The sequence below is a fragment of the Psammomys obesus genome, unplaced genomic scaffold (genome assembly GCF_907164565.1).
Source record: "Psammomys obesus unplaced genomic scaffold, mPsaObe1.curated_primary_1811, whole genome shotgun sequence".
Lineage (NCBI taxonomy): Eukaryota > Metazoa > Chordata > Mammalia > Rodentia > Muridae > Psammomys > Psammomys obesus.
Window position 1 is genome coordinate 11,770,717 of NW_026587216.1, and position 24,263 is coordinate 11,794,979.

Here is a 24,263-nt window from a genome sequence, read left to right on the forward strand (position 1 = left end):
GAGAGTGGTTGTTTTTCCTGTTCTTTCACAGTCCTAGCAAGACCCTTAACTGCCCAATGTCTGAATCGTATTGCTCATGCGTGACGGGTAAAGGTGCTTTGGGCACTGGGCACTAGAAGGTGAGGGGTGGTCCCAGGGATCTGCATAGATGCTTGCTTTGCATGTCAAGTTTTGGCTTTTCTGTTAACTTGGAACCGCTTTCTTTACCGCCCTCTGCTGGTAAACTAGGAAAACTACCATAAATAGGAGATAACTTTGGAGTTTGTTGAGATGTTTGTTCTAGTCTGAATACTTTCAGTAAAACTCTCGCCACATAACTGTTGCCACAAGCCATCATCAGTATAGTTCTGCAGCAGAGAAAGTAACTTTGAGCTAGGCAATAAATAAATAAATAAATAAAAAATAAGAAAAGAAAAGTGAAGTTTAGATATTTTATTTCTTTAACACTTACTCTTTTGTTTGAAAATTAAATGTCCACTGGCTTGCGAGACAAGATTTTTCTCTGTATTGCTGACTGACCTGGAATTCATTATGTAGACCAGGTTGGCCTTGAACTTGGTGTGATCCTCTTGCTTTGGTCTCCCAAGTGCTTTATAGGGTTTAAAGGATTATAAACTTTATAGGATTATAGGCATGTATAAAAATACACAGCTTGTATGATATGTCTTTGTGATAGGACTTATAGATGTTTACGAGTATAGACTGCTTTTTATTTTTCTAGGAGTGATTAGGCTGCCTACCAGAAACAGGGGTGTCTAAAATCTCAAAAATACCTTTATTCATTTGAATGGGACTTTTCCATTGTGTGGCTTTGATTCAGCTTCAGACATTTCTTAAGAGTAACTGAACTGCATTTTCCTTATAGAGCCGATATTCTTTTTAAAGATACTGCTTTTAGGAATACAGAAGCCTATCACCTACTTTTGTTTTTAGAAAGTGATCTTGCTTATTTACAGAAAGATTATGCTTATGTTTCTTTGTTTCTTCTGCAGGTTGCTTAGATTCTTCCACATCTGTTACAGTAGTACCACCCCCTCCTCCTCCTCCCCCTCCCCCTCCCCCTCTGATCCACCAAAGTATGTCAGCTCTTGATCTGATTAAAGAGCGAAGAGAGCAAAGACTCAGTGCTGGAAATGGAAAGACGCTGGCTAAGAGTAACCCAAAGAAGCCTGACATGCCAAATATGCTAGAGATCCTTAAAGACATGAGCAGTGTGAAGCTACGGTCTGTCAAGAGGTGAGGTGCTCAGCTCTGTTCTTGCTTCTCTGTATCTTACAGAGCCAGAGTACTAAGCTTCCCTATATCTTATAGAGCCAGAGTACTAGGAGTCTCAAATGTTTATAACCTTAGTGCTAAACCATTTTCCCTTCAAGAAAGATCTGCAGCTTCAGCAGCTTATCCATACTCAACAGCCAAGGGCAGGCTGTTCTAGGCAAGTTTCCCAATCCCACCAAGTAGGATCTTCTTGTGAACCCCCCCCCCCTTTTTTTTCTTTTCTCCAGACAGGGTTTCTCTGTGTAGTCCTGCCTGTCTTGGAGCAGGCTGGCTTCAAACTCAGAGAGGCAGATCCACCAGCCTCTGCCTCCTGAGTCCCGGGATTAAAGGGATGTGCCACCACCGCCAGACTGTAAACTCTTTTCTTTAAAAAAGGGGTACCAATGTTAAGAAAAGGTTCCATATGTGTGTGGGGAAGTCAAAGGACAATGTGTGGGAGTTGGTTTATACCTTCGATATGAGTCCTGGGAATTGAATGCAGGTCATTGGTCTTAGTGGTGGGCACCTTTACTTGTTTTTTGTTTGTTTTTCAAGACAGGGTTTCTCTATGTCGCAGAGCCCTAGCTGTCTTGGACTTGCTTTGTATACCAGGTTGGCCTTGAACACAGAGATCCACCTGCTTCTGCCTCCAGAGTGCTGGGATTAAAGGCCACCAGGCTTGGCCACACCTTTACTTGTTGAGCCGTCTTAGTAGCCCCATGTGAAATGTTGTGAGTGTTCACTCGGTCAGTTGAAAGCATGCTGTGAACCCTCTCCTGGAGGGACTGGGCACTTCTGGAAGATGCAGCCCTGACTTTCCTTAAGTGGCCCTTTATCTGACTGTGTACTCTCATGTTGAACTCTAAAGTCCAGGTCTCCCTCCTGCTACTAACAGTCGCTAGGTCACTGAGTAACTTGTCCACAGAGAACCTCTGGGAAGGACATCTGCATAATAACCTTTGGTTTCTGTTCCTCTCTTAAAGGTCAGAGAAAGATGTAAAGTCTAGGCCAGTGGATAGTACTGACCCTGCTACCATCATAGCAGAGGCTCTGAAAAAGAAGTTTGCTTATCGGTATGATGAGGTTGAAAGAGGTCCAAAGCCAGAGTCAAAGACCACCGCAGAGCCGGTCCTGGTGAGTATTAGCACATTAGGTGGAGATTCCTATTTAAGTCTTCCAAGCTATGTCCCTTACAGGGTGCAGTGGGACCTGCTCGGTACCTATATGGAGATGGCATCTCTCTGGGTAGGAAAGGACAGCTCTTTTGTTTGTTGGGGATAGGGTCTCACAAAATCCAGACTGAACTTATTTAGCTTAAGTATGTAGCAAGGCTGGAGTGAATCCTGAGCTTCACTGCCTCCACCTCTAGTGCTGCCATTGCAGTACTTGTGCCACTGTGCCATCATGGGTGGCATCTATTTTTTTCCACTGTAAAGGTTTGTTGTTTGTTTGGAAACCCAAAACCTACTGAGAAGCCAAAGTGAAAAAAAGCAGAGTCTTTAACCTTGGGTTTCAGCATAGAGGTTCCCAATGGTAAATTTTTCCTGCAGGGTTTTATTTGTATTTAAGTATAATGAAGTGAAATTCAGTCTAATAAAACTTTCATTATGACAGTGTATTGTGTTTAAATTCAAATTTTAAAAGGTTTACACAAAATAAGGCAGGATCATTTTCTCTCTGGGGTATCCTGTGAGTTTTCCTGGTGAGATCTGACATGGCCTTGGAAGGTCATAGGCCACATCTCCCGGAGTCCTTTCTGCCTGCTGTTTGTGTGAACATACCTGCTGACATGGTCCGTGCTTTGTGTTTTTTCTTTTCTTTTCCAGTTTGGCCCACATATATTGAAGTCTACAGGGAAAATGAAGGCTTTAATTGAAAACGTTCCAGACTGCTAATGGACAATGAGTTCAGAGACTCCTGGTTCACCTGTTGGCTGCAGAGCTGAGTTTGGCTAATAGAGTATTTAGTAAATTCCTGGCTGTAGTATTCATTGGCCTCCTTCTTAGGGGAATTAGAGGAGCGAGAAGTAGTGGAAGCACCAGAAGTTGGTTGGCTCTCCAGAACACACATGTATGATGACATGCTTTTACTAGGTAGCCAGGGTTCATCTTCCAGCCTGGAACACAGACAGGCTATTTGGATATTGTTATGCATTTCCAGTTAACACTAATGTCTGTGCAAACATCTTATATATACATATTTGGATATAAAACATTACGGAAAACTTATAATGAATGGCATCCCTAAGGGTTTCCTGCTCAGCGATGGAACACCATGCATGCCGTTAGTAGAGGACAGTATGAGATAGGAATGCCTCCAACAGGACTTCACATATGTTCTCACTTTTTTTTCTCTGTAGCTGAGTTTACATAAGCAACAGAAGACGTTTACTGCTGAATCTCTGTATTCATTTCTCTTAGAGGGAAGTGAGGACCAGTAAGGCTGCTTAAACCTCATTGCCACCCAATACTGGGAAGGAGATGTACTTCTCAAGTAATAACAAATCAGATTGAATTATATCATTTAAGTAAGAGCAGAATGTTTTAAGTTTAATGAGTGTCCTCAAAAAGATGATTTTATTGCTAAATCAATAATTTTGCTGGGTGTGGTGGCGCTTGCCTGTAATCCCAGCACTCAGAGAGGCAGAGGCAGGTGGATCAATGGGAGTTTGTGGCCAACTTGGTCTACAAAGTGAGTCCGGGACAACGAAGGCTACACAAAGAAACCCTGTCTAGAAAAACCAAATACCAAAACCTAAAAACTGTAACAGTTGTCTTAAAGTTCCTGTAGTCATGATGAAACACCATGATCAAAAGCAACTTGAGGAGAAAAAGGTTTATTTCACTCATAGTTCCATATCATCATCAAAAGCAGTGAGTGCAGGAACTAAGCAGGGCTGGATCCTGGAGGCAAGAGCTGATGCAGAGGCCATGGAGGGGTGCTGCTTACTGGATTGCACAGCCTGCTTTCTTATAGAATCGAGGACCTCTAGCCCAGGGATGGTACCACCCACAATCAGCTGAGCCCTCCTCATCAACTGCTAGTTAAGAAAGTGCCTTACAGCCTGGCTTGTGGCACATGCCTTTAATCCCAGTACTCAGGGTGGCAGAGATAGGTGGATTTCTGAGTTCAAGGCCAGCCTGGTCTATAAAGTGAGTCCAGGTCAGCCAGGGCTATACAGGGAAACCCTGTCTGGAAAAACAACCAACCAAATAATGCCTTACAGCCAGATCTTATATTTTTTGGTTGTGAGCCTAGCATTTAATGGCTGAGCCATTTCTCCAGCCTGAAAGCCAGCTCTTAGGGAGGCACTTTCTCGATTGAGGTTCACTTCCTTTCAGATAACTCTTTGCTTGTGTCAAGCTGAAGTGCAACTAGCCAGCACAGTACTTCTGGCAATGTCAGCATAATTGAATCTATAATTTTAAAACATTGGTCAAACTATCTTTCTTAATAAAACATTACGGTATAGGTGAAAAAAAAATCTCTTTTAAGCTATTTATCATTGCTCAGCCAATGAATTGCATTATGTAGATAAATCTTAGGTGTTACTGAAAGTAGAAAACTGACTGCCTTTATTTCCTGGGTTTTGGAAGGACTTGTTATAATTTAAAGTACTTAGTAAGTTTTCATGATTGTTGTGTTTCTGGTAGACTAAACTATTTTAATGTCAGAATCTCTTACCATGAGTAAATATCTGTATTATTTAAATCTAGAGACAAGTGGTTCTTCCCAGGAAAATTTAAGAGATGGGAAGTGTAGATAGATATTTTAAGTTATTGAAAATATGTATTCTAAATCTTCACAAAGATTGAGCTATTTTTCATAGCTTGTTTAGTTTAAATCGTGGTGTGTTGTTGATGTATATTGTTTCCAAATGTTTTATATGGTTTGAAAACTTTTTTATGAGATTCAAAAAAGGCGTTTGACCACATATTTTGACCTAAGAAATTTATCAGTATTGAATTTGGTTAGTATTCCAATATATGAAAGTTTCTGTTTTAAAATAAAGCAAGCTGTTGAAATTTCTTTCGACTCTTACTTATTTGTATATTTACCTCCTGTCTTTGTCTTTATAGCTAACATTCTTTGTGTTGACATGCTGCCTCATGATAATTTGTAATGCATCTTTTAGCAGATACAGTCATAGAATATGTCTTTGGAATGTTATGTGTCATTCCCTCTTCCTCTCAGACTGGTTTTAACACAGGAAAACCTCCAGGAGTCCTCCCACCCAACATAAAGCTGATGAACTTTGTATCTGGTAGTGCTGTTGGGACAGTTTCATAGAGACAGAAAGTGTGAGTCACAGGAGTGGACTTGGGAGACCCACGTGATCTTGGCCACGTTACCTTATTCTGGAGCCACTGAGACCCGTCTCAAAAAAGCAGGGCTTCATCTTTTAGTAGCTTACCTAGCTTACTCAGCTGTAGGGTTGCCAGGCAAAAGGAAACTTAGTTTTGTGACAGACTAGTCCAACATTTCTACATTTAACCTTGGCCAAAAAGGCTAAAAGAGGTTATCATGGGATATGTCATCCATTACTATGGCTCCATGTCTGTGTTTTCTTTCTTTCCATCATCTGAGCTCCTCTTTTGGGCCTGTTTCCGGGTTCTTACTGGACAGTCCCGGAAATCCTGTAAGGTAAGCCAGGGCTTCACTGTCTTAGTGGTGCTCTTGAGTAACAGAAAAACAAAACAAAAACAAAAACCACCAGTCAAGTAAGAACCCAGTATCTTGTACTGTTCCCAAGGAAGCTGTCACTAAGAGTTGTTCCTCAGCTGAAGTTCTCAAACTTTGCCTTACAAAAGTTAGGTGGCGCAGAACGTGGGCACAGCTTTAATATTTTTTTGGGTGGAAGGGGAGGAGGAAGGGTAGGATAGCCCATATAGCACGTTCTATCTCAAAGCAAGTGAGCTTTGATTACTTCATGATGAAAAGCCACAATTTAAGGACAAAGGCCACTTTTCCTCATAAGGTTTTTACCAAACATACCTGTCATTATTGCCCTGTTTATTTACCGGATGCTTTTTTTTAAAACAGTAAAAGGTTCACATATCAAGAATTTTATTTTAAAAACCAGTGTCTTAAAGGCAAGAGAAAGACCTCAAGTACAGCTGGGAAGTCATTCTGAAATACTGACGTTGGCCACAGACCTTAACCAGTATGTACAGAGCAGAATGTTAACCACATTTATATTCCAGAAATCTGGATGGGAAACCTCAGAAGTATGCAGTACTTAGCACGTTAAGGGTGTCATGAGGAAACAACTCAGCAAAAATACTTATTTAGAATTTACTATCCATTTGGCTTTATTCAGCAAATACTTTAGAGGTCAGGAAGCCACTCAAGTAACTGGATACCCTGCTGAAGAACTTGAACTCAGATCTGCCATAGTGTGGACACAGTACCTAAAACTCAAACACTCCTGCTTCCTAAGGAAAAGCTGAGTTGGAGGGAAGAAAATAAACCAAGAGCAAGTGCAAGCTCACAGGATGGCTGAATTTCATTCCATGCTTCCTGAAGTTTAGCTTTGTAAACCTGGAATCCACTGTGACACACAAATCCTCTGTATAAAGCCCAGTTACCTGTGTCCACTATAATAGAAAACTTAAGCCCCTTCTAATTCTTAGATGGAATTAATACATGCATATTTGTGTAATATCCTTCTTATACCAGGCCCTAACCAGAGGAGTCGGTCCTTTGGGTGGTAGTTATGCCCAATTAACAGAGACCCAAGATGGGATTTGCGTTGTTCTAGAAGTAAGAAAATTAACCCTTTCTTATTGGCTATGTGAGGGTAAGCTAGAAGCCAGCAAATCTGCAAACTGGGAAGGAAGCTTCTGGAACCCCGCCAGCCTGGCACCTCATCAGACTCCTTTCCAGCCAGTTAGCTGTCCTGTGCTACAGCACCTGAAGTAAACTGACAGGTAGACTTTGATGTTTCCTTCAAAACTTTATAATTTTTATAAATTTTAGATTCGATAAAAGAACTGTGATGCCATTATAGTTTCCTGAAATTTTTTACATGTCCAAACAATGAAGAAATACTTCAAATTTGTTTTACATGCATGCACACACACAGTTTAAAGTACAAGATGGAATTTCTTGTAACAGACTACTGAAAGCCACAATGACTAAGTCAGAAGGTTTCAATTTTAAGAGCTAACAAGAGGCTGAATATTGAAAAATAATGGTGTTTTTCTTTCCTCTTCCATCCTACCAGATTCAAAATATGCATTCCAGGATAACTTAAAAAACATAGGCATAAAAGTTTAAAATGTAATTGACAAAGTTAGTCTTTTACTCCAAGTATCATTTTGAATACTTGAAGTTGTATATTATAATCAAATGTGAATGGTAAGTGACTTAGATGTTAAGAGATAAGAATGGTATTAGTTCATTAAGTTGGTCTCTCAAACAATACCCCAGCATTACCCTTCCTATACAGTTCTGAAAACTAATTACAAACACTTTCCACACATTTTTATTTCATCAAGACAATTAAAAGTCAGACCCTGACTTTTAATGCTCTCTAAAATATTAACACCCAGTGCCATGTTCTGCATACAACAGGAACCAAACATTTACTATACAACTTCAGCACTAGCAAATCACTTCCAGTAAATTTCTTATTGACAATCCGATAGCTAAAGGGCACATAGCAATTCCACAGTAATCGTTTACTGACAGCTCAATTTAAAACGATCCTGCACAGTACACACTGAAAAACTAAGAGATCTTGTATGTTGCTGTGAGCTCTTCCCTGTGTTGCCCCAAAGTGGTGGCTATTCCTCCTGAAGACCATGTGTCCCAATGCCACGCAGGTTCTTAATATGGAATGGCTGCAGACCAAACCTCACACTAGGTTATGGTGCAAATACACGTTAAAGGTGTGCAAACTAGTTGTTTGCACATTTACGTACAAGCAGTATGAATACATTAGTTACTGGTCTCAATTGGCAATCACTGCCTTTAAGACATGTTTGTGACAATTTTTAAGTCTTAAATAGGAAACATAAACATCAAACAAGTATTATAGAAAAGACCATTTTCAGGGCAGTGAAGGGATACCAGCACCTCTAAGCTACACCGCAGGGACAGGATAGTTTTTCCAGGTTTGTAAAGAACAAAATAATAATATAAAAAAATACAGAGGCTCATTACAAACCATTATGTTTAAAGTGCAATGTTAATGAGGAACCAGATTTGTTAAGGTAGGACTTGTTAAAACCTTTTGTCACCCCTAAATCCGACTCACTCACCCACCCTTTCAACACTGGGCCCAGATTCCCAAATGGCTGCTACATCCTTAAAAATTCTTTAAGTGTCTAATTTATATTGAAATGCCATGGATTTGCACAACTCTGTATTTGCTTACTTAAAAAAAAAAGTGACGTAAATGTTTCCTCAAATTCTTCTAAAAAAAAAAAAAAACCCAACTGTCAAGGAAAATAGGTCAGAGAAGCAGTGGGGAGGGCTACAGGTAATTCCCACATAGCTGTAAGAAAACAAACTTCTGATGGGTTTGGGAGTACCACCAAGGCATCTTTTTGAGAAGCTGAAACAGGAAAGCTAAACCTTTGTGTTATTAACTTGAAGACAAGCATAATCAGGGCAAAAAGGGACAAGCAGAGGATAAAGTGCAGCCTGCCTAGGCAAGTGCAACAGAAAAAGGGCTGAAGGAAGTAACAGATCTAATGGAGTTGCCAATCAAGCTATGGTATCAGCAGGAATCCGTCCCCACAGGGAGATGCATGCATGAGGAAACTTGCATCCTTTGCTCAGAATCCTTGCTCACTGAGTAAACCGGCTGCTCCTAATTTGGCTTCTCAGGTAGATTTGCCTCAAGGGAGAGAATGACTGCAGATTAAATACCAAGACTGTTCTTTATGGTATCAGTTACTATGAACTTGTTTAAGGTGGTATGAACATGCAGGGATTTTTGTCAGACCCTGGAGAAGTCAAATATGCCAACCTAATACCACTTTAGGAGTGGCCAGTTGGCTTTCTTCACGTAATGACTATTATCATGTACCTATGCTGTCTAATAGGATAGCCAAATGTGGGCATGGGACACCTCAAATGAGGCTAGTCTAAACTGAGATGTGCTGTAAGTTTAACACATTCACTGAATTTCAAAAACTTAGCATCCCACTTCAAAAAAAGAGGGAGGGGGTAAAGTATTTTTAAAAATTATTATATGCTAAACTAAAATATTTTGGAGATGTTAGAATTACTGAAGTCCCATCTTTTGTAGATAACTGGGAAATCACTCAAGTGGGTTCTGTAACACTTGTACTTTCTTTTAGAAAGTAAGGGCAAACATGTTAGTCTGACCTTATAATTTGAACTGTATCTCTTCTAATGAAATTGGCCTGGGAAGATAGAAAGGCCACTCTTGACTGGCACTGGGAATGGTGGCACACACCTTTAATCCGTAGCCAGAAGCAGGGAGATCTCTGAGTTTGAAGGGAGCCTGTCTACATTGTTACCAGGCTGTCTCAAAAATAAATAAATAAATAAATAAATAAATAAATAAATAAATAAATAAAATAAAATAAAATAAACAAACACAACTGGTACTCTTAGCCCTTTCAAGGGTGTGATTTCTTAGGCAATTCCCAACTGTGGAAACAAAATGATATGAAGTCAAGTACCACCCACATCAGGTAAGATGGACCAAACCAAACCAGGCTTTGTCACATTTGTAGGGTGCAGAAGTAAGGCTCGAATAAGCTCAGAGAGTGGGGTGTGTACACAGCTTAGACTACAAAATACCCACGAATGAAGGGAAAAACCAACAGCTGACTGACCACCTAGTAATTCAGCAAGTGATTTCCAAGGATTGAGTGGTAAGGTAAAATGCAAAGATAAAAAGAGAAAAAACCAGTTTTTATTCGTCAAAAGTTAACAGCAACAGGCACATGTTTAATGAGTATGGCAAAGCCTTTTACAAATGGCTTTACACTCAAGCTTTCTCCCAAGAAGATGGCTGTTGCAACAAACTGTAAACATTATGAATAAACAGTCTTTTACAGTAACAAGGGAAATACAGATTAACTAAAAGGAAGCACCGTTTCTCTTAAACTAGATTACAGTTGTGCTTGCTATACATAAAACCATTGAAAACAAATTACAAAAGTGGGATGATTTAAGTCTAAAATTAGTCCTTAAATTTTATCCTAGAAAACATCTATTCACATCAAAAGGCCCACAAAAGGGTAACATTTCATCAAAGGGAGGGACAAGAAAACAATGCACTTTTCAAATCAAAACGAGAAGTTTGGTCACTTAGCTTTGTGCATAGTTTAAGGCATCTGGAGCAATCTTACAGCTTCACCTACCTTCCCCTCCCCCAACTGTGGCTGCTCACTATTTCACATTCTAAAACAATAAATAAAAGCTTACATTTCTAATCCTCTTCAACATGGATGGACAGAACATGCACAGCCATACATGCACAAACATGCACGCAAACACACATCCATACAGTCACAGACAACGTACCTCTCACGCACTGCAGCGAAAGGGAGTTTAGTACCCTGGACCTGAAGGACACACTTCCCTACCCCACTTTATTTCAGATTGGCAAATACCCTGAGCTGATTATGGTGTGTTAAACATTCCACCTTTTTCTTGCATGTGCAGGTCGCATGTACAGTAGTGAAAACAACATGCAGTGTCTTCACTGCAGTCAGAACACAGCTAGGACAGTGGTGTTCCCTCCCACCCCAAGTTAAAAATTAATAGTTAAAAGAAAAATCTGCATTGCCAAACAGCACTGGAGTGAGAAGCTTGGTGGTACTCTGTGGTAAATGCTCGGTCTCCAGTGCATAGGACAAAAGAGCACACAGGAGGCTTTGACAACACCCAGAGAAGAAAACAGGCAAACCCGGGAAGAGGTGCAGCCCCCAGCTCAGCTGTGAGTGGTCCGCAGTTCCTTCACCAACATGCTCCAAGGCAATTTAGAACCAGTATTTCAGAGTTGATTTGTAAACATTGAGTCTTGCTGGAGGCAGCAGAGGCTGGGCACTTCACATTTCTGTTCTCTCAGAGAGAATGTAGTGGAAGGGACAGATGCACTGTTGTATTGGACTGGCTGGATCAAGACTGCTGCTGAGATTCAAGTTTCAGGGCTTGAAGGATAACATGCCTTGAAAGCACATGGCATACCTAAAAACATCTTCCTTTGAGAATCCTTTCTGGTTCTCCTGCTGGGCTGTACATATTTAAGGTTTCATACAAAAGCCAGTGTCTTCACTGCATATTGCTGTACATTCAGGTCTTATTAAAAAGTAGGTTCAAATGCTCCAACAGAAGAAATCTTGATAGATGATGCTGGCATCATTTCCTTGGAATCCTCAGCCATCAGAATCAGTTCTTCACCTCAAGAACCATTTCACATTTCCACAATCTTGCAGGAGGGAGTTTGTCCCACTGGTTCAGGGCTATGACAACCGATTTTCCTGAGTTAATAACTGTGAGTTCAACTCAAATGCAGCACTGGCACCCTCACTGCTGGGCTGTTGTCTTTGCAGTCCCTTCCAGCTGGCTTTATTCAGCCCCACATGTCCGAGCATTGTCTGTGACAGCCTTGTGTTTGAAAACCTGGCCCACTCTGTAAATAAAGGCTCCACTAGGTAAGTCATAAAACCTTGAGAAACAGAGGAAAAAGAGCCATTAATATATTTCTTGAATTGACCTTTAAAACATTTAGAATGTTAGTGTTCTTCAGTTCCACTCAAGTATTACCAAAATAATATTTTTAAAAAGACCTGGGAGGGGGATGTACATGTAGTTTACAAATCTGGATTTTTTAAGTAATTCATTCATTGGTGCTCAAACTGGCCAGCATCTCCAGGCTTTCGTATCTCTATGAGCGGAGCAGCCATATATCCTACTTAAACTAACCCGTGCAGTGGCCATATCAATTCTAGGGCACTAGTACAGAACACAACTCAAGGGACATTCTCAGTGAGACAACTGCTGGCCAAGAGGGATCACTAGTTACAGCTTTACTTCCTCAGGGATAGAGTATCACACCTGGCATGACTATTTTATTTAACCCAGAATTTAGAATGTCCAAAACTCCTGAGAAACAGTCTAAAAATGATGAGAAATCAGTTTTTTTTTAAAAACGTGAGAACAGGACAGCACACATGTGGATTACAAAGGACAACTTGTGGGAGCTGGTTCTACCACGTGCGTCTCAGGATCAAACTCAGATTTTTAGGCATGAGGGCAGAGTGTGTACCCCGCCAACCCTTGTCTGCCCCTGTTCTGTCTTTGAGAGTCTCACATGCACCATCATAGCTAAAGATGACCTTTAGCTTCCTTCTGCCCTCTGAAAATGGCGAGACTATAGGCATATATTGCGATGCCCAGCTAAAAATCACAACTTAAAAATACAGGCTTTATTTACACGTGTGAGATACGTGTCTTCCAGGCGTGCTTGAGTGTCTTCAGAGGCAGAGGCCAGAAGAGGGAGTCAGAGCCCGTGGAGCTGCACTTATGAGCTACCTTATGTGGGTTCTGAGATCAAAGCTTAAAGAGCAGCAAGTATTCTCAACCACTGAGCCATCTCTCCAGCTCAGACTGCTAAATTTTTAAGTCACTTGAAAGTTTTTTTCTTTAAACAATAACTTTCTCAGGTATCAGGCAAAAAGACATTTAAGGGAGCTATATGTACTGCCCATTCACCTAGCTTTCATTTCTTTGAACCTGAAAAGCTCTCTTTGAGAATCAAGAGAGCAAACCTATTGTCTTAACTCCACAAGAGAAAATTATCTATCAGCCTTGGTCACTGGAGCCAGCAGTGACCCCACCGGCTCAGTACTATGCATTCCTGCAAGCTGTGCCCATTTTCTGCATCTCTGACTTTGTAGTCAAGTCAGTCCCTACTCTGTTCTACAAGAAGATATTTTGTAATCACAGCAGAGGTGTCACAGTGTTGCTGCTGTACTTTTCCACTGTATGATGCCCATGCCAGTGGTGAATTTCTAGAAGTGTTACCTTTCTGATGTATTATCAACACACTTCACCATGTTCAATCTAAATTCTAAGGTCCTTCCCAACCCCGAATGCTAAAAACACATTCTACCCCCAGTTCTTGAGCTTCATCCTGCCATCTTTCTCTACTTTCAAAGCCCAATAAAATACACTCAACCTTCTTTCCCATGTTCTCTTGGAAGGGGAGGTGCCAACCACAGAATATATCCCTGTGCTTTCCAGTACATAGTTCCCTCAACAGTTCTAGGTTCAGCAGTGATAGGCTGTGGGACAACACAGCCAAAAGCAAAGAATGCATGCGTGACACGTGTGCACTGTGGAAGCCTGGGGATGGGAAGGTGGCCTTTACAGGTGACATTTGAGCCTTCCAGAAGAGTCCATGAGGCAGGCAGGAGGGGCTGGCAGAGCAGAGTGGGGGAACACATTGTGAAAATGGTTAGGGTTTCCTCAACTGTCCTGCAAACTAGAATGAGCATAAGTTGAATACTTTTTTAAAATAATTTTCTAGTCTAGTCTTAAGAAAATGAAAATAAGTGCATTTTTTTTTTTTTTTAACCAGCTGCAACTAAATGTTTATAGTTACCAATCTGGATGTTGGCAATAGACTCAGTCTGACGATCACAAAGTGGACTCACACCCAAATGGTACTTTTTTTCTATATCTCCTATAAGTTAAAAAAAGAAAAATGTTAAGATGGTACACATCTGGTGGTTAAATCTATAATGAATACTTTCATTGTATCTGTAAATTTACTGGAAGATCATTACACAATCCTCATGAAAGGATTAAACTTCCAAGTTAGTGACATACAGAAAGCTTGTCAAATTTGTATCACTATTAAAAATGGACCAAACAGAACATTTTTCACTAGGTATTCCTCCCAAGACTAATCCTGTCAGTATTTTCAAGCTCTCCCCACATGTTCACATGGTCCTGGTCTCCACAGGGGTGAAGGGATGGAGTAATTTCAGAGCATTCTTTTTGCAGTGAAGCTTCCAGCCTACTTTCTGTGCAGTCACGAATACACAGGGTCACCCAGTTTCAAAATATGTTACGTGTGCTGGTTAGGCACATGAACCACGAATAGCTGTTAAAAATATAACTCATCTACCATGAGGCTTTCATAAATGGCTGGGTTCTGATTTTATTCACACGTAACTATAACCTGCCTTGGTGGAAGAATTCCTCCGTTACTTTTTCACTCCACTGCTTGCTTAATTCCCAGTTCCGACATGGGTTACAAATATCAGCACATTTCAAGGCCATCTAGCAAACAAAATATTAAAGCTGTGTTAAGAAAGAAAAGATCTCAGTTGTACTAAGTTTAAATAGACTCCAGCAATGGGGAAGAGCACTGAAAAGAGACAGGACCTGGGCTTGTAGGTTAGGGGTAGGATGTGTGTTTAATGTGCATGGGATCCAGAACCAAATAAAATTAAAAGCCAGCAAAGAGTAAAATGTTGTAAAAGAAAACTCATTGTTACATTAACTTTATGCTGCTATTGATCTACCAAGTATTTCTGCAGAAATGCTGTTAAGGATGCTTAGGCCTGTTAAACTAGAATTATTCTTGAGAATCCCAAGGAAACACGACTGGATCTGTCATAACATAAAACATATGCAGAGAAACCATCTACTCTTGCCCTCTTTCATGTGAGAACTCATCAGCATAAACAGTCACTGTTGCTGGGCGCCCTTCTCTACCCTTCACCAAGTGCTGAGTACCCAAAAGACCAAAGCCAGATACTTCTCCAGTATGTCCCGAACGTGAGCGTGCTGAGGGACTTTTGCTACAGTACTTCATTTTTTTCCCCTAGCATATGATTTACCCTGGACATGGTCTTTGCAGCTCGACTTTACCTGTAAAACCAAATGCCTATGTCTGCCATCATCAAGCTGTAAGTCACCTCTGTCCAGGTGAGATCTAAACAATGACAGGTACTCATTCTGGCGACTGATATCCGTGGCTAGTATCAAGGCGCCTATCTGAGTCTCCATCTGTTGCCTGGAATCGGATAAATAATAAAGACATTTAGTACTTTCACTTTATTTTCTTCCTGAAACACATATTCAGAAAATGTTACAAAACCCTAAGATACTCTGTAAGTTGCTTTAAATTTGATATATAGGAAAGCATTATGAAGAATGCATTTAAAAAGCTATGAAAACAATCAAAATTTAGTAAAACTAAGAGTTTGCAGGGAAATACCACTATGCAAAGATTTCAAAGGAAGTGTCTTTATTCTGTCAGCCAAAATGAAATTATTTGCTTAAAAGAGGTAACAATCAATGTTACACTGTTAACGTTGTTTAATAATTTCTAGTTTTCCTTGAAATTCCCTGTGTGTACAGCAAACAACTTCGTCTTGTCTTTTGGTACCTAGGACCTAAAAGTCAGAAGATTCATGCAGAGAAACTGCTAGCAAGTTCAATTATCCGCTGAGACATTTTTAAGAAAAGTGCTTAATGAAATACTAATAAAATTCTACTCAACAGATTAATCAAGGGGCTAGAGATGGTTCAGCAGTTAGCAGCACAGGCTCTCCTCCCAGAGGACCTAGGCTGATTCCTACCTCTCATACTGCAGCCTACCCTTACAGTAACAGCAGTTTCTGGGAGCCCCTCACTCTTCTGGCAACAGGAACACACGGGATGTGTGGATATACATTCAGGCACAATACCCATGCACACAGGAAAATTCAAAGTCAGTATCTATAAGCATACCCAAATTATCTGGAGGGGAAAATGTGGTATGCTAATACAGACAGAAGATACACTATTATTTTAAAAACTGCCTCATGAGAGTAAAAACACTACCCATAACAGGGTCACAGTAAGCTTATCTTTGTGTTATTCACAATAAAGAGCTGTCAACAGGGCCAGGAGGCACGTCATTGGGAAAAGCACTTGCCTCAGGCCCCATGAACTGGTCATCCTCAGGACCCCAGAGGAAAGTGACAAGTGAGTGCTGAAGGCAGTCCTGAGACCTCTGAGTGTGCACCACAGCACACCTGACCTGAAGACATCCCCCCCCACACACACTTTTCACACTTAGAAAAATAGGTTAAACCAAACACAACATTGGATATGTAAAATAGTGAAAGAAAGTATAAAAGACAACACTAGCAGGGTACGAGATGTTTTTGCCACTACCATCATGTTGGATGTATTTAGTTTAGTTTTTTTTTTTTTTTTTAAATTGGGCCACCAAAATGGCCTGGTTAGTATTAAACTATTTTTTAAACTGTTTCCTGTTGTTCTTTTTATTCATTATTTTGCCTGACAGCTCCAAATCTGTACATGTGAGGGCATACCTATATACCTGAAATCTTTATCAGCATTGAATGAAATATTAGGTATAGGGGCTGGAGAGATGGCTTAGAGGTTAAGAGAACTGGCTATTCTTCCAAAGCCCTGAGTTCAAGTCCCAGCAACCACATGGTTGCTCAAACCATCTATAATGAGATCTGGCACCCTCTTCTTGTTAAATAATAAATCTTAAGAAAAGTTAAGTACAACCAGTGGGAGATGTGACTTTTACACTACTCTTGTCATAAAGATAAACAGCTAATGAGACAGTCACAAGTACACAAGAGGCTTAGGAATTTTCACAGAACTTTCTTTGAATTTTCAGTGTATGATAGTGTGGCTCACATTTATGTATGTGTACTGTGTGTATGGATGTCTGTGAGCTAGCATGTGAGAGCTGGGAACTGAACCCAGGTCATCTCCAAGAACAGCAAATGCTCTTGGCTGCTGAGCCCTTTCTTCAGCTCTATAATTTTGATAATCTTTTAAAAAGATACATTCAGTTTAACAAAACTGGAAACTATGGAATACTGGACTTTATAAACTAGTTTAATTACAAACTTTATTTCAATAGGCAATACACTTGTCTTAATCCAACTTACCTGCTTTCCAATGGCAAGTGTGAGAACAACCCAGATTCTCTCAATAAGCCCACTGCAGATCTCCAGTGGTGATTTTCCAGGACTGAGGTGTTCTATAAAAAGGGTTTCTTTGTTACCTAACAGTCATCTCTGAACATAAAGAACCATTTGTCAGTAATATTAACTTGGTTAAGCATAAACATTCACTGGAAATTTACTTTCACTACTTTTGTTTCCTCAAAACAGTAAACACTATAGAATACAAAATATTAAATTATTAATATTTGTGCATGTGTTTCTTTGTGGGTGGGTGGACGTATTTGTGGTGTGAGCAGCGTGTACACATGCATGTGTGTGTAGAGTTCAGAGGTCAACCTTGACTGCTGTTTCTCAGGAGCCGTCCACACTGTATTTTGAGAGAGGGGTCTCTCACGGGCTTAAGCCTCATGGACTAGGAGAGGCTGGTCAGCTACTGAGCTCAAGAGAGCCTCTTGTTTTAATCCTCAGTGCTAGGAGCTTAAGGACATACTAAAACCAAAACAAATCAAAAGGAATTAATTCCCTAGGGAACTAAAACTGTACTAACCTTATATAAAGTTGCCAAATAATGGTTGGTTTTAATAAGGAACGGCTGATTAACACCTGGGTGATCCAGATCATGAGTGGCAGCTGCAATTAAGCTCAGCAAGATATCCCAAGGAGTTACAGAATTGGCAAGCTAAAGTGTAACAAAAGAAAAATCAATCACAAACATACTTGAAATATACTGTCCATCACTAGGAGCCAGTGGGCATGGTGGGTTTCCTGCCCTCCTGTTATCTGTTCAAGAGGACTGCTCGTTATGCCAGTTAGTGCCATCCCGCCTGCCAGGTGGTGGCTCACGGGGACAGTGCAGCCTGTGTGCTATGATGCATGGTGCTGCTGCCTGAGGCACAGGGCTTACCTGATACAGCTTCACTTTCACTACACAATTAAGACCACCTAAGGTAGGAAACATTCTTCCTCAGAAACAAGGACCCTAAACTGAGAAACAGGTCTGTGTATTTTCATTCTACCAATGAATGGCCACGTTCAGAACCCTGTTCACAATGCAACCACACCAGAAAAGCAACTTCAATGATAGCAATGCAGTTTTACTCTTAGCAATTACTACCAAACCCAAACAACAAAGTAACCATAACTAAAGTTTATTTTAGTTGACTAAAATGTTCAGCAATAAAAATGGCCACTTTGAGTCTACTACCACCTTTCATGAGGCACCCCTTCTGAATTTGCACTTATTCTGTAAAGCCCAACTCCAGGGACCCACATTTTACCAACTCCTTGGTCTAATCTTCATCCCTGGCCCTGCCAAGGACTCATTTGTGTCCCCAGCTCTTAACAAGTTCTGCTGTGGCTGTATCTTTATTCAGGTTTACTTTAAAATAATTTGTTCCCTGAGCTTTTAAAACCCTGTAGTCTAAGAGTAAGCATAAATCATTGACAATGCTATCATAAAGAGATGAGAGCACTACAAAAATTTCAATGAGATAATAAATACATTTAGATTCAAATTTGGCTATTTCCTTTCCATGCCAGAATAAATCTTTTTCTACCAACCTCATGTGTTAAAAGTTTATCTCAGTCACAAGTCATGAGTACTTAACATCTAGGAAGCTACAAAGTGTCTTTAATCTTTAACACTTTTATTTATTAGAGTTTATTTACAGGAGGGATGAAACTCATGCCATGACACATGTATGAAGACCAGAATAAAGACTTGCAGAAGTTGGTTTTTTCCCTTCTGCTGTCTGGAAACTGGTCTGTGACATAGGACTTTTACCCACTGAGAACTCCACCAGCCTTATAAGGTATCTTCGGGTAGAGAATATACAGTGTTTCTCTTTGTAATGTCCATGGAAGAGGTCAGTAAAAAAGTTAAAGAAAATTATTTTCTCTTTAGAATATGCAAAACAATCAAACTTAAAAAGTTTAATATTGGTATTAATTCTTTGAGAATTTCATACCTGTATACAACACTGTTTGTTGGTCATATTCAACCCTGACTCCTGTCCTTACCTCCTCCCAGATCTATCTCTCACTTACCCTACAAACTTTACTGTTGTCTTTTCAACCTACCAGTGCCTGTGCCCTTAGAGAAAACTGATTTTCTCTGTGCCAATAGCCATCAACTGTCAACAGCTCTTCTGCTAGGGACAGCTGTCTCTCCTTATGCCATACTAGAATGCTGACTTGATCTTATGTAGGTCCTATGGAGGAAAACATGGCTTCTCTGAGTTCATGAGTATAGCATGTTGCAGGATAGTTGTTCCCATTGTCAACCATGAGACTGTGAGCCTGTTTCTTCTTTTGTGTGGTTCAGCCCTAACACATGCTTTAATCCAATAATCTATTTATCGTAAACAGGTGATTATGGTGTGGCTTAGCCCTAGAACACACCTTTAATCCAAGAGCTTTCTGCACACAGGATTTATAAGGTTAACCCTAGGTCAAAAGGCAGAGCAAGAATCCAGCTGACAGGTATTAAATAGTAAGGGGGGACTTTGAGTTGAAGGGCATTTAAGACAGCATGGAGAAGAAAGAGCTCTTTTGTCTCTTTGGCTCTTGAGGTCTTTCGCTTTTAGCTTTTGGCTTCTTTCTCCTGGGCTGTTGGGTGAGTTAGCAGGCCTTTTCCTCCTGGACTGTCAGCTGTTAAGGCTTTTTCCTTCTGGGATGCTGGCTGAGTAGGTGAGTTGGCTTCTGAGTTGGCTGTTTTTTTCACACCAGCATCTGGCTTCTGAGTTTTCATTTTTTGTAACAACAGTAGCAGTCCAGTCATATCCAGTAGACTTTTTTGCCTAGGCCCTTTTTGAGGTCTGGCTTCTATAGTCTTTCTGTCTCCCCTTTCTCAGGGATCCCTGAGTCTTGTACAGAAGAGATTTACTATAAATATCCTATTTATGGTTGAGTGGTCCATGGCATTTCTCTGTACTTTGACCAGTTGTTAACCAAATGGTTTTTTGAGACAGAGTCTTGCATAGCCTAGGCTGGTCTTGAACTCACTATGTACCTAAGGATGACCCTGAACTTCGAATCCTCTTGCCCCTAAGAATGTTGGGATTACACATGTGTACCATCATGTCCAATTTTATAAGGTGCTTAAGACTGACCCTATGGCTTTCTAGCAAGCTAAGCCAGCATTCTACCAACTGATCAAGATCCCGAACCTTAAAAGCACCACTTACTAATAAAGGTGAACAGAAGATAGACTTGTAAATCAAGTTATCTCCGCTGTGGCACATAAATGAACGAACATGGCAATATATATGTAATGAATACCTAATTTATGAATGGGCATGCAGTTATAAATATGCCATGTTTTTTTATTAAGCAATATGATAAAGTATTCCATTCTCATGATAAGAGTAGTGTGGTAAGATAACAGACAAGTACCTTCCTGAAAGAAAATGGTAACTTAGATTTTCTGCAAAATTAATAAGTGATTCCACATAACTTTACAACCTCAGCTAAAAGACGGAACACAAAAAGAAGCCAGTAAATTTTTAAAATTTCTGTGGGAGGGCTGAAGGCGGCCTGGTCGTAGAGCACTTGTCTGAAGCCTGACAACTTGAGTTCAATTCCTAGAAATTTGTGGGATGAAACACCGATTCCTAGAAGTTGTCCTTTCACTCAAACTGTGGCATGGTCATTCCCCCAGCCCTACCTACTAAAATGCACGATAATAATAATGAAGTCTGTGGGCAAATCACATACTCAAAGAATAAGCATGATTAAAAGTGTAACATTCCTTAAAACTTTTACTCGAAATAGAACTTCATAGGGATATAAGCAATTCAACGATGTTAACACTATTTAGTGTGTGCACGCAAGGCGTGTGCACACTCGTGTGTGTGTGTGCTACAGCATGCTGTCGTGTCACTCACCCAGCTGCATTTGAGACTCAGGTCTCTGCTATACTTCCCACAGCACGTGCCAGGACAGCTGGCCCGTCAGGCTCCACGGACTGTCCTGCCTCCCATCTCAGAAGTAGTGCTGGGACTGGGTACTCTGGGGCACAGACGCTGCACATGCAGCTCTCACACAGGTCCTAGGGATTGAACCCAGGTCCTCATGCTCATTTTGCCTACTGAACTGTCTCCCAGATCTCCTCTTCTTCATCTCTATTGCGAGCGCTAAAACACTAACCTCGAGCCATTTGAAGAGGAATGTTTATTTCAAGTTATACTTCCAGGTTACAATATAGCATCAGTGGAAGACAAAGGAGGAACTCAGGGTAGAAGCTTGAAGCAGAAACCATGGAGGGATGCTACTTACTGGTTTGCTCAGATACTTTTCTAATATAGCCTGACCCACCTGACTAGGGATGGCACCACCTATATCAAGCTGGATCATCCTACATCAATTAATAATTAAGAAAATGCCTCACAGACATGGTCACAAGCTAGTCTGACTTGGGACAATACTTCAGTAGTGGTTCCCTCATTCCAGGTGATTCTAGGTTTGTTTTGAGTTGACAGCTGAAGCTAACTATAACTCTAGTCCTTAACACACTTTTTAGAGTGTTTGCATGTAGCCCTTGAACTTTCTATCCTTTTCATACAGCCTCCCAAGTACTTAAAAGCACAAACCACTACTGGCTAGCATGGACTTTCAGAAAGACAACTTTTGGTACTAAGTGGATATTGATCTATAATATTTGAGTTCCGCGAGTAAGAAACTACAAATTTCTAGGGTATATGAAAGTCAGATTTCACTTGTATCTATGTGTAAAATTATCTTCAGGCTCCTTTTCAATAAAACAGAAAACTATTAAGAGGTGACATTCCTTCAGGGAAAGTATGCTGTTTTGCTGTCTGCTGGCACTACGCTGACTTTCTTCTGTAATGGTTATCACAAGGGCCACCATTTTATCATAAGATGTCAGTATCCCACTCAGCAGGCTGATTCTTATTCATTTTCCATATTAGGTAACAACATGACCCACAACTAAAATTTTAAGCCAGATTTCTTCTCTCTCATCAAAATTTCTATTTCACTGACACTTCTGTCATAAGCAGCCAGCATGTTGCTTAGGACATCAATAACTGTACACCGGCAAGCAAAGCAACCCAGTAATCACTAGTTTCTGACCAGCTAGGGAGACAGGAAGCTACTACTCAATCTGGATTCAAACTCCTAGCAATCCTGCTATTTCTGCTTCTCAAGTGCTGTGATTTACAGGTGTGAACTACCATGCCTGCCTTAAAGTCAGCTCTTATATAAACTGCCAGGGACAAGAAGAACACTATCTAAGTGCTCTGTTTTCAAGTGGTCTTACATATCTCCAGAACAGGTGAAAGTACAGCGTTTTATGCCCTAGGACCCCAGGCTCTGCATCTGCACACCCAGTGATCTCACACGGGGGACACTTAAAAACAAAGCTACCTCTGTATGAATACAGAACCCAAGGATTTGAGAGCTCTGGGTCCAATTCTATAGCTGTACAGTCATATCTGGAAAGTCACTCGTTTGATCTCACTATCACAGAAGCAACTTCTGATTTAGAGCTGAGTAGCTAACATATGAAAAAGTTTGTGCAATTAGTGTCCACAGCATACCTTAGGTTCCTTTAAGTAACAGTGCATGGCCTGAGTAACATCTGCAGCATGGACTGCATTGTGGTAAGGATTTTGACTGTGGTAATCTTCTTGGATCATAACTGCATCAAAAAACAAAACCAAAACAACACAAACTTAATTTTTACTATACAAGAGGGACATTCAAGTGTAGAGAGTGGTAATTATGAGTGATCCACATATATTTTCCATGTGGCTATCAGCTGAAATTAATTGTTCACATTCTAACAGATTTACCTCAGTTCAGCCAATCACCAGACATTTCAATATCATGCCACAATAGAGACCAGGCAAAACAAACATGAATGCAAGGCCAGCTGATGCATGGCTTGCCACACGTTGTCTGTTACTAAGCAAAATATTGCCATGTCATGTACAGCTATAAACATGTTTTAAGCTATGATACTAAATAGTTTGTTATAGCTGACTGACAATTACACAAATTAGAATCACTTACCTAAAAATCGACGGAGTTTCACCATATCTAAATGGAAGTACTCAATCAATCCATGAAGACTAAATAAATGAAAGGTTAAGCTTACTAGACTATTTCCTAGAAAAGAAAGAGGAGAGGCCATGTTAGAAAGACGTGTTAGGCCAGAAGGCTACTGTCCCCAGATGGAGACTCTGAGCATCAACTTGAAGCAGCATCCACACCCACTTTGCTCTACTAAAGCCTGCAGCTCCTCATTTTGGTAGTTATACATGCTAAATGTTAACATCTTCATCTCATTCTAAGAAAAAAATAATTTCGGCTTTCCATAAAAGAACTGAAAGATAAAAACTTTTAAGGCTTTTCAGGATTTAAGGCACCAATAATACTCAATAGTAGAATATGGGAAAACTGACCCCCAGTGAACAAGCCAGTTTAACTTTACAAGCACTTCACAGAAATGAGGAGATGCACAGCAAACAGCTTTGGCTGCAACCTTCTGAGGTGAAAATAGTGCTTATTTTTACTGGAACAGAACTAGATGGAGACAGTCACCTCAAGGTCCCCAAGACTAAAAATTTCAGTTAGCCCTCTCACTTTTTCTGTGCTGGAGCAGAAGATCTGAGAGCTAGTCGGGGACAGGCAGTATCACAAATCTTACCACCATGCAGCTATAATGCGCATTGTCATGCACTCTCATTGTTTGGCCAGTGATATACCTTTTACTTTGTAAAGTATCTGTTTAGAAGACTTTGCCATCCATTCTTCTTAAAATTCTAACATGCTTATTTCCCATTCCTTCCCTCATGTGCCACAACCTCATACTTCACAGAAAAAAAAAAAAACACAAAAAAAAAAAACCTAAAACACCCCCAAACCTTTCGTTTCATTTCCTTGAACACTAAGTTATCCATATTACCTCAAAGACAGATCCTGATCCACTGGATACATTTCACCTTATCACCGCATGTTCGCCTGTCTCTTTTCCCCACAATGCCACAGCAAGCATAAACACTCAGACATGCTGCACGCTCCCTATGACTCTCCATCCCCACACGT

General features: G+C 40.4%; 2 protein-coding genes across 2 annotated transcripts in view; one reads left to right on the forward strand and one right to left on the reverse strand.

Annotated features, from left to right (window-relative positions):
* The window catches only part of Mtfr1 (mitochondrial fission regulator 1), a 29,511-nt gene extending 24,228 nt beyond the window's left edge, over window positions 1-5,283 (forward strand). The window contains exons 6-8 of the mRNA XM_055603376.1: window positions 993-1,236; window positions 2,238-2,388; window positions 3,081-5,283. Coding sequence (XP_055459351.1) covers window positions 993-1,236; window positions 2,238-2,388; window positions 3,081-3,149 — 464 coding nt within the window. The 3' untranslated portion in view covers window positions 3,150-5,283. The remainder of the gene's footprint in view (window positions 1-992; window positions 1,237-2,237; window positions 2,389-3,080) is intronic.
* A 4,860-nt stretch (window positions 5,284-10,143) lies between these two features.
* Pde7a (phosphodiesterase 7A) overlaps window positions 10,144-24,263 on the reverse strand; it is an 87,574-nt gene continuing 73,454 nt past the window's right edge. Inside the window, exons 6-13 of the mRNA XM_055603375.1 lie at window positions 23,229-23,324; window positions 22,754-22,854; window positions 17,743-17,874; window positions 17,178-17,269; window positions 15,127-15,271; window positions 14,436-14,532; window positions 13,850-13,930; window positions 10,144-11,911 (exon numbers count right to left, since the gene is read on the reverse strand). Coding sequence (XP_055459350.1) covers window positions 11,706-11,911; window positions 13,850-13,930; window positions 14,436-14,532; window positions 15,127-15,271; window positions 17,178-17,269; window positions 17,743-17,874; window positions 22,754-22,854; window positions 23,229-23,324 — 950 coding nt within the window. The 3' untranslated portion in view covers window positions 10,144-11,705. The remainder of the gene's footprint in view (window positions 11,912-13,849; window positions 13,931-14,435; window positions 14,533-15,126; window positions 15,272-17,177; window positions 17,270-17,742; window positions 17,875-22,753; window positions 22,855-23,228; window positions 23,325-24,263) is intronic.